Source organism: Pecten maximus, chromosome 11, assembly GCF_902652985.1.
Source record: "Pecten maximus chromosome 11, xPecMax1.1, whole genome shotgun sequence".
In the NCBI taxonomy this organism is placed as follows: domain Eukaryota; kingdom Metazoa; phylum Mollusca; class Bivalvia; order Pectinida; family Pectinidae; genus Pecten; species Pecten maximus.
Window position 1 is genome coordinate 26,872,789 of NC_047025.1, and position 19,856 is coordinate 26,892,644.

Sequence of the window (19,856 nt, forward strand, 5' to 3'; positions counted from 1 at the left end):
AAGGAATTGTTTTTTTTTACACATTAGAGATGTAAGCGTTATTTTGAGGTCGGAATTGACCTATTTAGAAGCAACATTAGTTCCTGCAATAAAATCTCGAATTGACTGTCATCTAAATACATAAATCTTAATGTACTCTAACAAGATCAGCTTAACGCCTACATATTGGGACAAGAGAACACCCGAAATGCTTCTTATAGCTTATCCGATTCCTGACTGAAACGACAGTCCAGTCTTAACTGCATAGCTTATCACTTGCTTTTACCAGGGAATGAATAATGCCACTGCTAACGTTAAGAATAGTTAACTCTAGCTCTGGTTTGTTTAAACACTCGTATTAAAACTAAATCTCACTACCTTATTCCCAGTAAATCAACAAAAAGGTACATTATCCGATAATTGATACGGCCTAAACAACCAGAATCCAGTCCAAATACAGACTGATAAATACGTCATTACGAATTAAGGTATTTCTTCTCTTTTGCGCTGCTTGTTCAGTCACGAATAACCATTAGCGCTTACTATCATTCAACAATACCAGTACTTTTAGTACAAGACCCATTGTTGTTTTTATTTACCTCAGTATGATTCCTATTATCTAACAAAATAAGTACTTACAGGGAAAAAGGTCTTGGTATACCAATGAAACTGATGAAGCATGTGTCTTTGTAACCCCCGATCACATTATTACGAGAGCCGTAGATGACGTCGCCTATCAGATGTCACCTTAGAATGCCATCTTACTGAGAGGTCACCAAACAATGAATGTATTTATGAAAATTATTAACAGAATAATAGGACATCAATATCCATTACGTCATATCAGTCTTTAAACAATCTTTTTCTTCTACTTAATACGGATGAGGCTACTTACCGGGCAATACAAAAGGAATGCCCCAACAAGAATGATTCTCATCAGGACAGGACTACATGCTTTCAGGACCTACAACACACGACATAGACTGTGTAGATGTCAATAATTTGGGATCGGCATCAATGTATAAGCCGCCTTATGTCTCAACCTCATTATATAAAAAAACGATACAAATATTACATATAATTACATATAACAATAGCGTTAATCCCATAACCAGGTATCTTTCTCAAAACTTAAGTTTTCATCTGTCAGCACTTGACATCTATCATGGACATCAGTTCACTACAGTTGAACGGACAGCAGAATACCATCACAGCTGTCCGGGGAACAGTGCAGGGGTTTTATTATCAATTACCGATCGTAACGCTAATCGTGCAGTTAAAGTAGTATTGTCGGTGACGATGTAAAGGAAACATAAGGATGAAGTAGAGGACGTAACTTCTCCGATTTTAAGCTACGTAGAGTATCTGCGATCGACATGGTAAAACATTTCTTATTTAAATTTATCGTCAAATTACACGAAATTGAAATTTCAAATCGTAATCATTATTACATTATGTAATAAAACATGGTAAGATATTTTAACTAACATGCAGATGCAGTAATAGCTCTGCATAAAATTGAACATATTGAAAACAGTTTGGTGAAGAATGATATTTACACAATAAAGTTAATCATCTGGAATGTTCTCCGTGTTTTTTTGTTTTTTGTTTTTTATCTCATCCATCATTGCCTTTAACAAATACAGTAATCGGTTTTGCTACGATTGACTTAAAATGTTTAACCAATTTTGTCAATTTGAACAACAGAATCAATTTGGGGTGGCGAAACAAATAATATCAAAACATTGTGAAATAATTTTAGAATCAATCAACGAGATAACACTCATAAATCTACTGATGCTGCACTGCTTATTACCAGACAACAGATAATCATAAAAAGAAAAAAATACAATATGTTTATTATTTCAATAACTAATATAAAATTTCAAACACTGATGTGTCGTTATTGGTGTTCAACAAGGAAACCTTTATCGATTCCGCCTAGGTTATACTAGTCCAGGAATTTTTTGATTTTCATGATAGTGTAATTTGGTGAAATCCGTTTCATTAGATATCTGCATTATCAAAGCAAATGTTAAGTTCAAACTTGTCGCGTGATACAATTAACGAATAATCCTGAAAATGCACTTTTAGTAATGAGTGCGATTTCTTATTATCTTGGATCATTAAATTCACACCGGTCCTAAATAAAGTGTTTCCTATTCGACATCTAGCGTTATTCCCACTGAAAAATGCAAAATATATAGTATTTAAAATAATCTCACAGGTTGATCTTTTTATCTTTAACTGGTTGGTTCATGCCGTTAGTTGATGACAACATCCTGAGGCAATAACACTAATTATAAAGCATGTACCACTTTTGATTGATTATTTTTATCGGATAGTTAGCCGACACTAACACGTGGTTGAAGAGACCTACTTCACATGACCTGCTTTATCTCATTACATGATCATAAAGTAGCGAGTAATTTAAAAACTCTTACTATACAGCATGTCTCTCGATATTTCTTCTTCTGAAGAAACATTAAATGCACAAACCCGATTTGTTGCATTATATTTCTTTGTCTTGTTTTGTTTGCTGTACGTTTTATAACCTAATTCTCTTTGTTGGTGTAAATTAAGTTTTATTACTGTATTTCAGAGAAATTTGCTAGAGAGAAACCGAACAAGCAAGTCAACACAGTTCTCCTGATACAAAGCACCTTAGTGTGTATTAATATATTCCGAGGATTTCATTTAATTTGGATAGCCAGAATGTTCGTAGGAATGAGGAAAGAGATCCTTTAAAATCTGATCATTTTATTTTTGAAGATATATTGAGATTAACATTGATGCTATCAAAACACCCACGTAAAAATCTAGATATAAATCGCATCAAATTGAATATTAACTTCAAAGGTGTATTGTCTAAGATTACTTTTGTCGGCTTAACACCAAGTAGAGATACCGTGTGTTGTCGTATGTGTTGACATGCTCCTTATATAGTCTGGATCGGTCTTTGGCATTCTCTTTTTGAGTAATAGTAATAAATTTTTAGTCTGAGCTAACACACCTTACGACAGTTTATGTAGTACCAAACCCTTAGTGGTCCGTTTTTGTTAATTGATAGATTATTGTAAATTGAAATAAATCACCTTGTGATTTCCCAGTTGTCCCATTACAAGTCTCTACCTTTACGGTCGTTTTGATAAGAAGTATACGTAACACATTAATTGAATGGAATGGATAATACACTACAGCGAAGGTCGAGTGGTCATTATATTACTGTGCGTGTGGGTGGGTGTATTTAAGAGCTGGGAATAAGGGACATAATCAAAATGTTCTACTTGACAGCAGGATCGATCAGAGATAAAAACGAGCACTGATTTCACTTTGAAGTCGTCAGCATTATGTACTGACAAAGATGGTAGTAATTACTACATCTATGGCTGGAGCCATTTTACAGAGCGATACTTTAGCCTGAAAATGATATAGCGATAAAAACATGGTCGTTTTTTTACAGAGAAAATAATGATGATCAAACGAGTGGCAAAATATGTACTCTAATCCAACACTTATTTGAGAGTGGTTTATTTCCGCGATGTTCGCATTTCAGGGCATTCGCAAAGATTAATCGCCGCCAACAATGAAAATTATGTATGTATTAAAATGAAATATGAGAACACTCCATCATTTCTCAAAAGAATCTGCACAATAGAACCAGAAAAAGAAATCATGAAAAAATTAATCGCCACGATCATGAGTCGGTTTATAGTATTTCAACACGGAGAGTCGCAATGCAAATGACTTTAAAGAGAACAAATAAAGCAAATTTATTTATAGATTGATCAGTATATTTTTACCCATTGTGTTGATAAACATATGTAAAACGTCGTATATATAATGCGATTACGTGTTACAATTGTTAGATTACCATGGTAATAGTATTGGTAATGACATTTATTTATAGTATAAATTCTGAAACGCAGCTGCTTAGATCATCAGTTTCAGCTGGGATTTGAATTATTCCTCGGAATCAATATCTTTATAATAATTGCTTTCTCGACTCGGGATACACATTAAAATTGATTTAGTGTGAATGAATTTAGCCTGTAGGATGTTTTGAGAGTGAGTTGCTATGTCTCTTTGGAGGTCTTGGGAGTTGGGCCCGTTCTTGTCGCTGAATAAACTGAAGTCGTCTGACATGATCACCCTAACATCACTTTATAAACTGTCTGTGATATCTGGCGAGAAATTGTTCAACGACCTTTTGCTATCCCGTCTGATCTTTTGACAAGTACACAAGATATTTATTTTCCATTACGATACCAGAGGTCTTGCTACGATCTGAATATACTGTGTGCTTCTTCAGTCTTTGTTATTGTTTTTGAAGTCTTGTTTCTTGTAGACACGGACGGTACAGAGCCTCCGTCCATTTGCTGTGTTAACACTAGAATGTGGATATTCCCATTGTAAAGTTGTCACGTATATTCTTACAAATGCTAAGACAGTTGTAATTCGATAAAGACAATAACATGCACCTTTATGTTTATCAATCAGTTATATGCAACCGAATTCGCAACAACTAAATGTTGAGATGCACATTCTAAAATTTGAAATACCATTTTAGTCCTTTTTTGACTTCAAAAAACCATCTATACTTATTTTATACTCAATATATCATTTTCCTACTCACCATTCCTCTATTTTTTTTCTCCTATATCATCATTTATGTATCTCTCATTCACGCTTCACATATATGAATATGTACTTCTCATATATACATGTACATATCTGAAAGGTTTAATCTCTAAAGTGATATCGGATGTACCACACTATTGTAGAGCCAATATACAGATTTAAGTAACATCTGCTGATTCGATAGACATAAATGAATAATATATACTACATATATGGAATATTATACCAATTATGTTCTCGGATCTGCCTCAGTCCAATCGGTCAATGATCTCGGTTCTTAACTGTTTGTCTGCTACCTTTGGTGTGAGACAGTGTACACGTATAAGTCCGAGGCAGCCATATGAAAATAGTCTGACTAGACTAGATTACACTATACCATTTAAGATCCGGCGGTCATCTAGTGAACAAATCTATATTTCGTTTTGCTTGTAAATACATTTTCGTATGCTCAAGGGTCTACTGGAGCCGTTAATGTGTTACTTGACGCTTCATCGATTGATATAGTAATTTAGATTACGCTATCCGACCAAAAGGTCTTTAACCTCTAAAACATTTTTTTTTTTTTTTTTTGGTAAAAAAATCCATCCAGCCGCTGGTTAAATAACAGCATGTCTGCATATTTTGTTTTAAACACGTTATGTGAAACGGAGCGATATCTACAGACAGTTAATATTGTTACGCCAATGAGCACTTGTGGGCAATCATTGTTCACCGACAATCCTTTGTTGATGTGAATTTTTTTCGTAATTTGGATAAAGAAAATATATTGAATTGTCTACAGTGACTAATGATTGGCTATACTTGTTCAGTCAATAAAAAAAATGTTCCGAGATGACGCTGTTGGTAACATCAGACTTCTCTTACTGCACTCCAAAATTCATCGGCCATATTCGGGCTAATATCTTAACATGGTTTAATACAAATAGTCAAGACCGCTTGTGAATTACAATCATCCATGCTTGTATCTTATTTCACGGTTTATTGTTTAATTTCGACTGCTGACAGAAACGATATACAGGGATAAATGAAATCGAGATTAAGAAATACAAGTGTATCAAGTCAACGGCAGTTTTATGTCACCATGATATTCCTGTCGGGATATAATCTATTCCCATGCCCGACTTATTCGCCTTGTGCTTCTGTTGTTATCACCCTTATCTTTATTTTGAGAACGTGACATGATGTGAGCTAGACCTACAGGTGTTGTCATTAATTCAAAAGACATTTTTATTTTAAGAACACTTTGATTTTCCTCGCATATTTGGAAACCGTCATACATGTATTTAGCTTCTTCGTAATAAGTTCTTCAAATGAAGATTTAAATTTGCTCGCTTTTCGTTGTTCTTCAGACCAATAATATCGACGCCAAAATCTTATTTTTATGAAGGAGTTATTTCAACTCAATTTTTGTCCATTAAACACTTTTTGATTGATATTTGTTTTTGATACTTTTTGCACAAAAACAGCTGATGTGGTATCAATGGTCAAAGACATGTTCTCGTACATGAAATACATTATTTAAACTAGAACTGTCGCCAGGATGGCTGACTAATACCCCCGCAATCTGCACGAGTCAATGGTGAATTGGAACTGTTAATTAGAGGCTAACTAAGATAACCCGTGCATGCCGATATTTCTGAAATTTGTTGAAACCAGTCCACAGGTTTTGGAAGAGTTGTCTGGACATTAAAACCCTGTTCACAGTGACCAGTTGCCATAGCAACCATACTTTTGAGAAAAATAAAGTGAGATGCACATCTACACTTGATCATTAATATTTGTGTGAAGATTCTTTGGAATCGGTCCTTCGGTTTAGGAGGAGTTGTCCGGACAAACTTAAAGTTATGGTTCTTATCGGAAAACCTGCTATAGTGACCGGTTGCCATAGGAACCATAATTTTGAGAAAAAGAAAATGGCGTGCACATCTACACATGGTCCTCTATATTTGTGTGAAGTTTCATTGAAATCGGCCCTTCGGTTTAGGTGGAGTTATCCGGACAAACTTAAAGTTATGGTTCTTATCGGAAAACCTGTTTATAGTGACCAATTGCCATTGCAACCATAATTTTGAGAAAAAGAAAGTGGAATGAACATCTACACATGCTCATTAATATTTGTATGAAGTTTCATTGGAATTGGCCCATCGGTTTAGGAGGAGTTGTCCGGACAATATGTGTCTACGGACGGATGGACAGACAACCTGATTCCAGTATACCCCCCTAACTTCGTTGCGGGGGGATAATAAAACCACCTTCATTTATATATCGAAGTTACATTCATTAAGATATACATGCCTGTCTCTAGAATGGTTTTGTACAGTTTCACGTCTTTATATTTGAATTTAGATTTTGCTGTCCTAATCAAGAAATACAAACTTATTTCGTGATAAACAGAGGCTTAAATTTCATGTGTGACTAACACATCTAAAGCTATTGTCACCATATTTCTAAGCACTGATTGTTTTGTAAATTACATCTGGCGCCATCATTAAAGTCTGAATAAAAAACAGGACTGACATCTTCACGAAGTTATCTGTATTCCTTAAGCAGGTCTGGCTCTCCGATATGATTTGGTAGAGGAAATTAACGGTGGTGCAAATCTTAAATTGTATAGATTTGTATACATGTAACGACGAATAGAAATAGATTTGAATAGCCAAATTGGAAATCAACCCCAGTGAGAGAATAGAATGTTTCCTATGGATCTGTTTCTAGATCTTAAAACTCGATCAAGACACCAAAGTGTACCCTCTGAAATGTTTTAGTCGTAAACTGTATAAAGGTTGCAATTTATCAATATGTCTCCGGAATCTGTAGGGTTTTACAAGTACATAACTTTACTTAGAAATTACGTTTTATATACCTATTGAGAATGAGAGTGTTAAACAGATCTAATGAATGTTAGAAAAGAAGTTTTATTTTACCTTGACATCCCTGTAGTGTACTGTAAACCATATCAGCAATGGTATGCAGCACATGATGAGCCCCGAGACACCCAGAACGACGCTACGCTGTATCCAATTGAGAGTGAGGATACAGGGTGAGGGGTCCTCACATGTGTCACATCCGGCTGCGCACGGCAGACACTCGAACGATACGTCATACACGTTCTCCTCGCCCTTGATTAAACAATGATCAACAAGATTGCGATACATTAACAGTGATTTCAGAAACATCTTCATAACTCGTATCTAAAAGATGTTTAAAAAATATACATCGTAATTTAACTAATTTTATAAACATATATACACATATACAATTCAATTTCACTTTTTATCAGGCTACTTCCAAACAAATGGTTATTTTTTATATTGTTAAGAGAATTGTGTTTCGAAGTAATACAACGTCTCAACAAACGCAATACAAACATCGTTATCTAAGGTAAACAGGCTATGATAGTATTGATGTCCCCTCTTTATATCACAAGCTATATCAATAAAACCAATTATCAACATGCATCGCTGTAAAAATGCTAGGAATGAGAGAATTTATCCGTCTTTGATAACAGTCAAATTCTTCGTTGGACGTAATGTTAAATATTTGGGGGAAAAAAACAACAAAAAAACAAACAACAAATAATTTGACAAAAAGGAATGTGAACTATAACACGTAATCATTTAAATAAACCAACGCCTCAAATATTGAGTACACAAAGTTATATATTACAAATAAATGAATATGAAGTTCTATCTGGTATACAAATCTGTTCTTACTACCTACCCTTGTCTTCTTAGCGTACTCATATTCTACTTCGGTGCCGTTGAAGTAGCGATGAGGTGAGTCAAGGTTCGGAAAGTAATATCCATCGAGACAAACACATTTGTATGATCCTCTACGGAAGCCCAGTCGTGGAAGTGGTTCACACTAAATGGAATTAAATTTCGTCATTAGCCAAATTAATGTTAAGTGCCAGTTGGCTCCACCAAAATCCGAACTCTATCGTAACACACAGAACAATGTCGTACTGAGCCACGAAACCCCAAATGGTTATTTTCCCCCAGTTTTCATAGTTTGACGAATTAAAAACGAAAACGAAGGCGCATATAATAAATAGATAAGTTAACAACTGACATCTTGGAGGCACGAAAAAGGAGAGGACACGAACGAGTACATGAAACCTTTGGACGGTATCTTCGCATTTGATTAGGGAATACAACACAGGTATCATGTACATTTATTATGTATTAAATGTACATATCAGATATGGTCCGTTTTCCCTCCATTTTCATTGGCTACGACATAGTCACATGGAAGTTAATATGTTATGATATTAACTTGATGTTTCTATTTTAAACAACACCAAGTCAATATTGCTTTTATGACGTCATAATTTATTGTGACGTCATAACTAATGTCAAAGTAGAATATCATGGTATCAAGATCAATGTAATACAATTCTACCCTTTTGCAAACAAGTTTCCTATGTCATATAGAAATTAAGGACTTTGAATTCGGTTAATAGTGTGTTATGTACAGTACAAACCTGTTCAGATTAATGCTTCCTACACGAATGAAGAGGGGATGTGAGGAAGTACCGTTTTTCTGCTTCAATCTCCCCAAAGTAACCCAATAAAGCACACGTGGACCATTTAACAAATCTCGACACGTATTTGTAATTTGTAAATTTAATTCCTAAAAACATATCAGTGACTTGATACACGTATGGCCTTCTGCTTATCGCGCGCATATGTTTCATGGAGAATTGCGCCGGATGTGTGGACATCTCTGTTAAATGTTGTATCTACAACAAGTAAATACTTCCCAATTCCCCGTGACTGACGTCATTATGGTACTTATCTATTCCCATATGGTTACCCTACGTTAGTCAACACAGTACATGGGCTTTATTTATTACTGTAAACAAACTTATTTTCGCGTATTTTGCGGGCGAAATTAAATCACCGCGAAAATAATGACGTGGACATTTTATATTTATACAAAAGACTTTTGGCGAACATCAGGTATTACATTTGAGCAAACCTTCTTTATTTGAAATGTATTTAAGATCTAAGTTCGTTAAGTCTATGTACTTATGCTGCATTCGTATGTTTGGTCTGGATTCATTCAGCTTAGTTACAATATACCAATGTCGTTAAGTTCTACTCCAAAAGAAACAATAGATGTCAATGTTGTTTGGTTTATACGTATTTAATTGAGAAGAGTTGAAACATATCTACTTCAACAACACGTATACCTGTCTATATCAATTGTGCTATATTAAAACTCAATCTTTTTTCTCAAGCATGCATAACTATCACGCAGTGAGTACCTTTGTTAAGATCCATTACCCTTCCTGGATAGGAAAGCGACAACTAGGTAATTCAGTACGATAATGTGTCCGGTTTAGAAAGAGGAAACGAACATGAGGTATTTAAGTAGAACAGTGCGTTAAGAAAGGGGAAATAGACATTAGATAATTTAGAACAACAGTGTGTCCTGTTTAGAAAGGGGAAACGGTTCAGATATTGTTTTATAAGTACCCTTGTTGTGGAGGGTTTACATCTAGCCGACCCAGCAAAAACATTCGGTTCCGTGGCTCCTTCTGGCTGTGGACACTGGTCAATGTCCACTTTTTGTAAAGCTATATCGATGCCACTCGTTCCTCTGCAAAGACAAAAGAAAAACTTACACATGTAAATGTTATATTTTATTTTATGTTTGACTTGAATTATTTCCATCTTCATTTGTTCTTTTTTTTTTTTTTTTTTGAAAAAAAAAGAAAGAAAAATACTGCGTTCATGTGCAATCAAAATTTGAAATCATTGTTGACACGATATTATGAAATAAGAAAAGGACACTTAGGTAAACGAATGGCTTAATATTTTATTTTATTTTATATCAATAGCGAAACACTTTATATCAACCTATAGCAATCCTGTATGGATAAAGAAGTGTGCGAACAGTATATATCATAGAGATAAATCATCTTTCCGACTGTTTAACCATACGAAGATCTTTTTAAAAAGATAAAAGTTAGTACATGTATTCGTCATCTCTATCATGGAGAACAACAGTCTAGTTATTAGCTGCACTGCTAACAACAATAACCTAATAATTTGCTTCATTGCTAATATCAATACTCTAGCTATTTGCTACTCTTCTAGCAACAATAGTTAAGGTATTTGCTATACTTTGCTAACAACAATAGTCTAGGTATTTGCTACACCGCTAACAAATATAGCTATGACTGGTAAGCTATTATAGTTATCTTTCCTCACAATCGATGTATATTTTGGAAAATATAGCAAAAATTAACAATTCTCTTAATTGCGACTGACTCTTCTAGAAATTTACGGCTTTGTTTTGTTTGTTGACAACACGAACCTAAAGTGCATATTTATAATAGGTAGTTCTTGAGTTTTTCCGTTGTAGATTGTTGTTATTGTGGTTTTGGTCATTTCTGTTGTTGTGGTGGTTGTTGGTGTTGTTGTTGTGTTCGTTGCTGTTTTTATTGTGGTCATTTTTGCAGTTGTGGTCGTTGTTGTTGTTGATGTTATGCGGTTGAAGCCGTTGTTGTGGTTGTGGTCGTTGTTGTGGTTTAGTTCGTTGTTGTTGTGGTGGTGGTAGAGTTCGTTGTAGTAGTAGTTGTTGTTGTTGTTGTTGATGGTGGTGGTGGTGGTGGTGTGTTAGAGGTGGTGGTGGTGGTGGTGGTAGTATGTTAGTGGTGGCAGTGTGATGGTGATGATGGTGGTGTGTTGGTGATTGTGGTAGTTGTATGCCATGTCTGTCTTATTAGTATGGATGTCTTCAGGACGTGTTTTAATCAATTCTCTGGCGTACCCTTATTCATATTAAACATCGTTATAGTACTTGTATCATATATTTGATATACATCCCGTAGTCTGTCTTCCGTCTATACTTAAACACCTAATGGCTTATAACGCATGATGTTCCCTCGTTTGTTTGTAGAAAGGAGTGTTAACATCATTAGTGTTATATAAAAGCAACCTGGCATAACCTGTTTCTTAGCCACAATCGTCACGTTAGTGCCAACGATGTGTGGCCTTAAATGATCCTGACCTTTTGTCATGCTGTAATAACATGGTCTATTCAGAATTAGCGTGGACGACCTGTCGTGACAGCGATGACTGCGTGAGAAAACACCAGCCACCGTTCTCTTTGGGCAGTCATTTTGTTGACAAATACGACGTAGAGGGAATTTTGATAAACATTTAGGAATAAGGAAAAATAGACATTACTGGAGTACAGCCCACCAGGGAGGTTAGGCATAGTTACAGAAGCCACTTAAGTAAATGAACCAAAAGCACATTGATAGATAAGCGTGGTACTATGGATCTGCTGCGGTGTTAAAGTGTTCACAAGAAGTTTATCTCCTCTCTATTCGACGTTTTATAATTGAACCGTTATGAACAATTTTTCAGACAACTCATGACCTCATTTTACCCATTTACCAGTTAGCTTCATTGTACTGAAGTGAGACTGGGTGGTATAGTTACTGGTCACAAGTCAGCTTCATTGTACTGAAGTGAGACTTGGCGGGACAGTTACTGGTCACCAGTTAGTTTCATTGTACTGAAGTGAGACTGGGCGAGATAGTTAGTGGTCACAAGTCAGCTTCATTATACTGAAGGGAGACTGGGCGAGATAGTTACTGGTCACAAGTCAGCTTCATTGTACTTAAGGGAGACTGGGCGAGATAGTTACTGGTCACCAGTTAGGTTTATTGTACTGAAGTGAGACTGGGCGAGATAGTAACTGGTCACCAGTCAGCTTCATTGTACTGAAGTGAGACTGGGCGGGACAGTTACTGGTCATTGTCAGCTTCATTGTACTGAAGTGAGACTGGGCGAGATAGTTACTGGTCACCAGTTAGATTCATTGTACTGAAGTGAGACTGGGCGAGATAGTTAGTGGTCACCAGTTAGCTTCATTGTACTGAAGTGAGACTGGGCGAGATAGTTACTGGTCACCAGTTAGCTTCATTATACTGAAGTGAGACTGGGCGGGACAGTTACTGGTCAACAGTCGGCTTCATTGTACTGGAGTGAGACTTGGCTGGAGTGTTACCGTTCACCTGTCAGCTTCATTGGTTACAGTGTTTTTCTAAAAGCTTGTAGCTGAACCAAATTTGGGCCAAATTGTCTTTCCATCTTCTGCTACAAGTGTGTCCTAGACCAATCGTTGTTTATGTATCATGGGTGTCTATCAAAGATATATTCAAAGTTTGGTTGTAAGCAGATTCTGCCCTCTGTTGAAAAGCATGTTAGATTGACTCATGGATACAAAAAACAGCTGCACACATAATTACACAGCAAGATTATCTGTGTCTTTTCTTGAACATCAATTAGCAGCGTAATAACTGTGTATGGCATTTCGATTTTATAATCCATCGGTGCATTAAGTGTATGCACCTACCAAGTTCCCGATACTTTTATAAACTAGCTACACTCAATATTTTACACCATAACAATAGAAGACTGTGTATTTCACCACTGTGTTGACATTGATCTTGTCGACACGTAAAGATTGTGTAGGTTTAATGATTTTCTCGAGAATCTCTTCTAATCCACGATTGTTTTAGATCTCTTCCACATTATACTAGGAAATAAACGTTGGATACACTTTAGCATGTTAGAAAATAATTCTTCTTCAGCGATTTACACTAAAACTACAATTTGGAGGACATGGCCCCTTACAAATTGCCCCACGTTCACCGGAAGTACTGGCGTAAGCTCGCAGTCGGATTAACAACACACGCAAAGACACAAAGGTTTTTTTTTTGTAAAGAAATGAACAGCGATCTTTCCTTCTTTATCCAATCCTAGGGCTATACATTTCCCAACATAACGATGGATTACATTCATCACACACCGCAGAAATCACATAACCGCCCAACGTAATGGAGGTTTGTTGATGTTTCGAAGAAGAGAAACACGTTTCTTAATATCTTTATGCGTTTTTTATGCATCGATGTTTTGACAAATAAAGTAATTAAGATGATGTATGAAGTTCAATAGACACGGGGGATGATATCGATTCATACCCAGATCGATGTAATAACTGTCCGGCCCTACAGAACGTAGTCTAAATGTGTAAGGGGCAATAACTGAAGCAAGTCAACGAATGATGACGTTACAGGGTTAACATTTCACAGATAAGTATGATCTTTGATCCTTGATATACCCCAAATAAGTCCAATCATAAACTGATAAAGTCATATAACAAAGCACATATATATGGAATATATAATGAAATGAAAACATATTATGTATAACTCTATGTGATCTTTTAAGGATGCCAAAATCAAATTGAATTCATGACAAACTTAAAGTAATCAAAAGGATTGACCTTAAATATATGTTAAAATGATCAAAATGGATAAAAAATGTCGTTCATTGCTCAAAGTGCTCGGGAATACCCATTCGAACAATCTATAAATCTTAACATCAGAAAATTGTTGCCTTTATAGCTCTTCAGATAAAAATAACAGTGATACATAAACCTATGAGAGGAAATGCAATCCATTTACTTCACTTACCAGACGAGATAATATTATCCGAAAATACGCAATGAAATCTAATGACAACGTCGCCAATATTATTAAAATTTTACTTATGACTTCTTAATGCAACAGATGATCTGTAAAATAACCAGTACTTTCTGCATTTCAGTCTTTGCGAACACAAGAAGGCGGTCGTAAATATGTCTTATAACCCATTAAAAGAGACAACTACGCACGTGAAACGTTTTAATGGATTAATCTATCTATGCAGAAAACAAAACAGTGTATATTTTCTATTCCATGGGGACATTTTTGGTGACACTGAAGATATCTTCTGGCAAATCATACATGGCTGAAATAATATTTCTCCTGACTGATACCAATTCCTCCCACGTGCGAACGTGTGATGTACAAGTCTGATATTCCCTGAAGCTATCTGCAAGAATCCTAACAATAAACAAGGAATACATAACAGCAGTATGTCGTAGTAAGAGACAATTAAATATGTTTAATGACAATGTGTCACACAGTTACCGGCAATCAGGAAATACAACACCTATCATGTTCAATGTATTAGGTTCTAACTGGTCGTTTGTAGACTAATACATCAAAAGACATGATCAGTGTCAAATGGTTCTTGATTAAAGATCATTTTATAAAAAATAGTGTTATAAAGTACTCAAATTATCAACAAATCATTTTTGGCCATCAATATACATGGAATAAATCTAGAATAAAAATGAATACGAATATGGAATACCAGAAACTGTGGAGACATGCGATCTGAAGACTTACATGAATGTAAAAGAATAATTCGTGTTTTCGTTTGATCTGAAATTCAAAGTTCACTATATACAGCGGTATTTCGTATGAGTAAATACACAGCTATTTTCTTTTTTAAAGCAAATATGATGGTCCTGGTCAGGCTTTTTTTAATTGTTTCGTAGCAAAATTCAATATTTTGCTGATATTTTCCCCCTCGTTCGATTTATTTTGAGTTTGAAATATGGTTTAGTTATTATTTCGATATTTTTTGTTGTGTTTTTTCGTATCGTGACTACAATACTAGTATGATATATTGCCCGTTATTTATCATCAAAACAGGGAAGCATGCTAACTGACAAATATTAGATCAGGAAACAGAAAACATAGATCCGGAGTGTTACAATGGGCCTGTGCCCTAATCATATCCTCTACCAGGAAGAATCACAGAGATCACGAAACAGCTCCACAGCTGGCCTAGTAATAAATTTGTCAAAGGGGATCTGTATACAGTGTATCAATACATTTCAAATTCGTGTTATGATGAATATAAGTAGGCCTAATTTACTACTCTGAAGACAAACTGTAGAAATAAGTCTTCTTGACGATCTATATGTAAACGTTTACCAGATGTTTCAGCACATTAACTATTGTTCATTCCGCTTTTGTTTTCTCCATCCAATTGATTCCCGTAGTAGGGATGTATCATATGCAATACCTAGCACTTCAACACCATGTAAAACCAAGCAAATAAAACACAATTACTTGAAGTATCAGAACAAACTGACAAAGGTGAGTTGTAATACCCGAAACCCGAATCTTAACTCCACAACTCAACATCAATCACCACGTGCTTCAAATGATTAAATTTCAGTAAACTAATCGCTTTACAAAGACAAGTGGGTATCCAATTTACTTTCTCGACTGTCCGGTTACGTAACTCTCAATCTACTCATTCTAACAAGGTGCTTGCGGAAGAATGGAGACGGTGAGTCCCAATCTGATTATGAATTAACATTTTCGATATGTCAGTTAGCATTTCTTTGAATGTAACGTCTTATTCAGATAATGACGCCATCAACTTCCACCAATCAATTATAGTTACAATAGCTTTCTTCATGATTTAGACGCGCATTAACATTAATTTTGAAACAGCCGTTTCAACCCGAATATTGAAGTATCCATAGTTGTGATCACGCTCTCATTACTTTAAGAATGTTCCAGATGAATAATAGTGATTTCCTACCAGACAGAGTTTTAAATCAAAGTTATTTTCTTAATATGGTCGCCATCAAGACTTGATTGCAGCATTTTTAATCAAGACCTGGCCCTGGTCTTATCAATATTCCTTACTTAAGGAAATTCTTTAACTTAAAACAATTCCACAGGAAAGCATTACAGAATTTAGGGAGAACATCTTAGTTCAGGAACCTCCTTTTAATTCCGTAATGCTTTCCTATGGAACATTAAGTAAAGGAATTTCCTGTAGTTAAAGAATATTGCTGAAACTTTCCCCAGCCTACTATGTATAATGTTGGTTGTGTACGTACTTACATGGATACAACAAGGAGGCAGTATGCGTACAGAATGCGGTGTACTTCCCCTTGAAAGATAAGCGATATTTTATCTGTCCATGAATTTTTTACCTCATGAAAATTACAGACACAATACTTTACTTTCTTCTTGTACCCGAATATTGCAGGGCGACTAACCATTGCCTATTTACTTTATCTGTATACTTGATTTACCACCTTTGAATGCGGTGACAAATCGAGAGTTTAAACTGCAATCACTGCCATAACTGTCAATCTGCTTTTCTCTTTAGCTTGGTACCTCGTCACTTTCTGAACACTTCCATTTGACGTCATATTTACTTATGCTCTGATGTATATTACAGTTGTTAATATCGCAGGTTATCTAAAAAATAACCTAGAGATGTTTTGTTGCGCAAAATTAAGATAAGGTCTCCTTTATGTTGTTTAATTAGCTAGCTGTGGTGTCAAATCATACGTAGCACGTTCTGTTTAGAGGAATATTCGAATTCGTAATTACTCTGGGGGTTCCACGTTCGATCCAATCTGGCAGCCAGGGAAAGCTTTCCGATTTATATGTTCACTTAGATGAGAAGACGTATTTATAATATTCCCCTTTTATTATTAGCTATAAGCACCAAGAAACTTTATTTTCAATTTAGAAGACAAGTTAACCTAAACCAGAACCATAGAGTTTTTTTATAAATGAAATGACTCAACCGACTTTTGCATTAATGCACCCCATGAAAAATTTAAACAACTAATTGGAAGGCGACATAAAGAGTTTCATTATTGTGATTTTCCACAGCAAAGTATAACTTAAATGTACATTAACAGCGAACACGAATATTGAACCTATCTCATATATCTATACAACATATATAAGTTATAACATAACAGATGTCATTTCAATAGTTTTTTTCTGGACATTATTTTGATAGGACAATAAATACTATAATTGTGCCAGTGAAAAGTCGTGTAATTTTCCTTTCTAATAAAATATGTACCATTATGATCGCGATGTTAGAGCAATACAATAAACTTGTCGACATCAGAACGTACTTGACTTCAGACAAAACGTAATTTACTTTCAGCTAACTCAGGTTCATTCAAAAAGTGTAAGTGCCATATCGGTTTGTGTATACATATACAATCATAATAATTCAATGTCAATACCTTCTACAATTAGCCATATAAGTTTGTGAAAAGCAAGTTAACTCATTAAACTCATAAACCAATTTGAAAATAAAAGAGTTATTGATAATTCATATTCTACATCATTATGAGCAGGAAATGTTGTGTGGTGTTTAAGGCTTAATATGATTAACTACACAATGGAATGGAAAATCAGTTAGGACAAAATTAACATTTTAAAGGAAGAATACTTTCATTGTCATTTTCCCAAATGAATCAATTGCTTAATAGCCTTTTAATAAATGAACAAGCATTATTGATGTAGAAAAGTGTAACTGCAGCAGCTCGATAGCAAAAGGCAACCTCAAAGGAAGATCCAATGTGTGTTACCATGGGCAGTTCGCGTATCTCGGGAAGCTGATATAGCTATGCCGTCGTGGTTTTTTCCTTCAGCAAGACACTTAACAACAATGCCTCATCTTATCATGCAATATACATCCCGTGTGGGGTTACATGGAAAAAGAAACGAGTTAAAGGATCCATGTAACTTGGTAAGATAACGATGTCAACTGATGCAGGGCAGAAAACTGTTTTTATAAAATCAGATTTATTCAAAAATTATTTTACTATGAAAAGTGAGGAAAAAAAATTTCATTGTTTTCGGTACTAGGAGCGGAGGAGAAACTTAGCATATACCTTTCGTTTTCCAAGTGCACTTTGTATTCATTTGTACATTCTGTTATCATATTGATAACATATGACAAACTTTTGGACCTAGATGCAAAACTGTTTTTATTTCGGAAATATGATATTAATGTTTGAGATTGCATTGAGCGTCATTTAATAATTAGGTTAAAATGGTGTAACATCAATTGTTCAGAATCGGTGTAACATTTCGTCAGCATTAATCAGCATAGTGACGTGCTCCATGGTTTTGTACTACACAGAGGTTTGGATGGCAATGCCATAAACACTTATAACTGATTAAGTTAAACATAATACATGCTTTCGTAAACAAATATATTCAAGTAATTCACATCCATTAAACAAATGTTTATGATATTTGAAATTAACATTTAATGACTCTTTTTTATTGTGTTCGCTCATGCTGTCGAACTGTAGTTAATTTAGTGATATTTATTGTCTTAGATGAGCTCACAATAATATTTGTTTTACCTAGAATCGCAGACATGCTACGCCACTGGATATCAATCATAAGTCAATTCCTCAAACAAGTGGCAGGCAGAAGCACACATACAGTGGTGATGACATAACAACCCCGTTTTATTACAATGCGTTTTCTGGAAATGGATGTAAATGAGCATTTAATAGACATCACTTAGTTTGATTGTTGCATACAACTTTCTGTCTTACTGGTTTCTGCTTTATATTATTGAAATGTATGGTAAGTGGTAAGTATACAGTGCAACGATCAAACCATTTTTGTCTTGTTGAATAATAAAAAAAATCTGATATACAATTATTTGCTTGCATGATAAGATAGTCGAAAATAAGCAATACATAATAACAAAGAAATTAATTAATTGTACATGATAACAATTATTCCTTTATCTAATAAACAATATTGTGCACAGTTACAGATAAAAACAAAGTTCATGCGTAAAATAGTCTTTGACATAGACACACGATTTACACACGGGAGTCGCAAATGACAGCATAATATTCTATGAAAACGTTACATATATTATAAGAATATAAATGTATATATTGTACTCATATTATCTATCTTTAAATCCGTTTATATTGTTCTCCAATTTAACAATATTAAACAATAAACAGTCCGGGAAAATTGATCGACCGTACGCGTGCTGATTTTGTATCAAAGGTGAAGGCCGCGGTCAGTGTTTTATCGGCTGCATAATCATGCATTGCCACAATCTTTTGAACAGAGTAAAAACATTCCGCATATCATTGTTACTATTGCATCGTCGTATTCAGAATTTAGGCATATATAGATAAATCAATGACAGACAGGTATTTTTCTTTGCATTTTTCGATGGAAGATATGTAATTTATCGTTTACTTTTTCCTTATTTTTTTCGGCGGCCTTGTGCATCAAAACAGTAAACAGAACACATTGGTTTGTAGACTAAAACGTGCACATTTTATTCTTAGTTATGTATACCTGAACGTTTTACTTCACCTGAGCACCTGTATAAACAATTGGATGATGCGTAACCGACAGCCGGAAACTAATAATAGGCTCTGTTTACACCGTTACGGGTGATCGGTCACACTCGGTCAATCAGACGAGGCCAGCAAATTTTACCTGAGACAGCATGACGCCTCGATGTTCGACACAAAAATGGAAATTTTGGTATAGT

The 19,856-nt window shown here is 35.1% G+C and overlaps 1 protein-coding gene across 1 annotated transcript in view; it reads right to left on the reverse strand.

Annotated features, from left to right (window-relative positions):
- The window catches only part of LOC117337970 (probable G-protein coupled receptor 158), a 93,846-nt gene that overhangs the window by 18,452 nt on the left and 55,538 nt on the right, over positions 1-19,856 (reverse strand). The window contains exons 3-6 of the mRNA XM_033899129.1: positions 10,101-10,224; positions 8,341-8,484; positions 7,545-7,739; positions 875-943 (exon numbers count right to left, since the gene is read on the reverse strand). Of these exons, the coding sequence (XP_033755020.1) occupies positions 875-943; positions 7,545-7,739; positions 8,341-8,484; positions 10,101-10,224 (532 nt within the window). The remainder of the gene's footprint in view (positions 1-874; positions 944-7,544; positions 7,740-8,340; positions 8,485-10,100; positions 10,225-19,856) is intronic.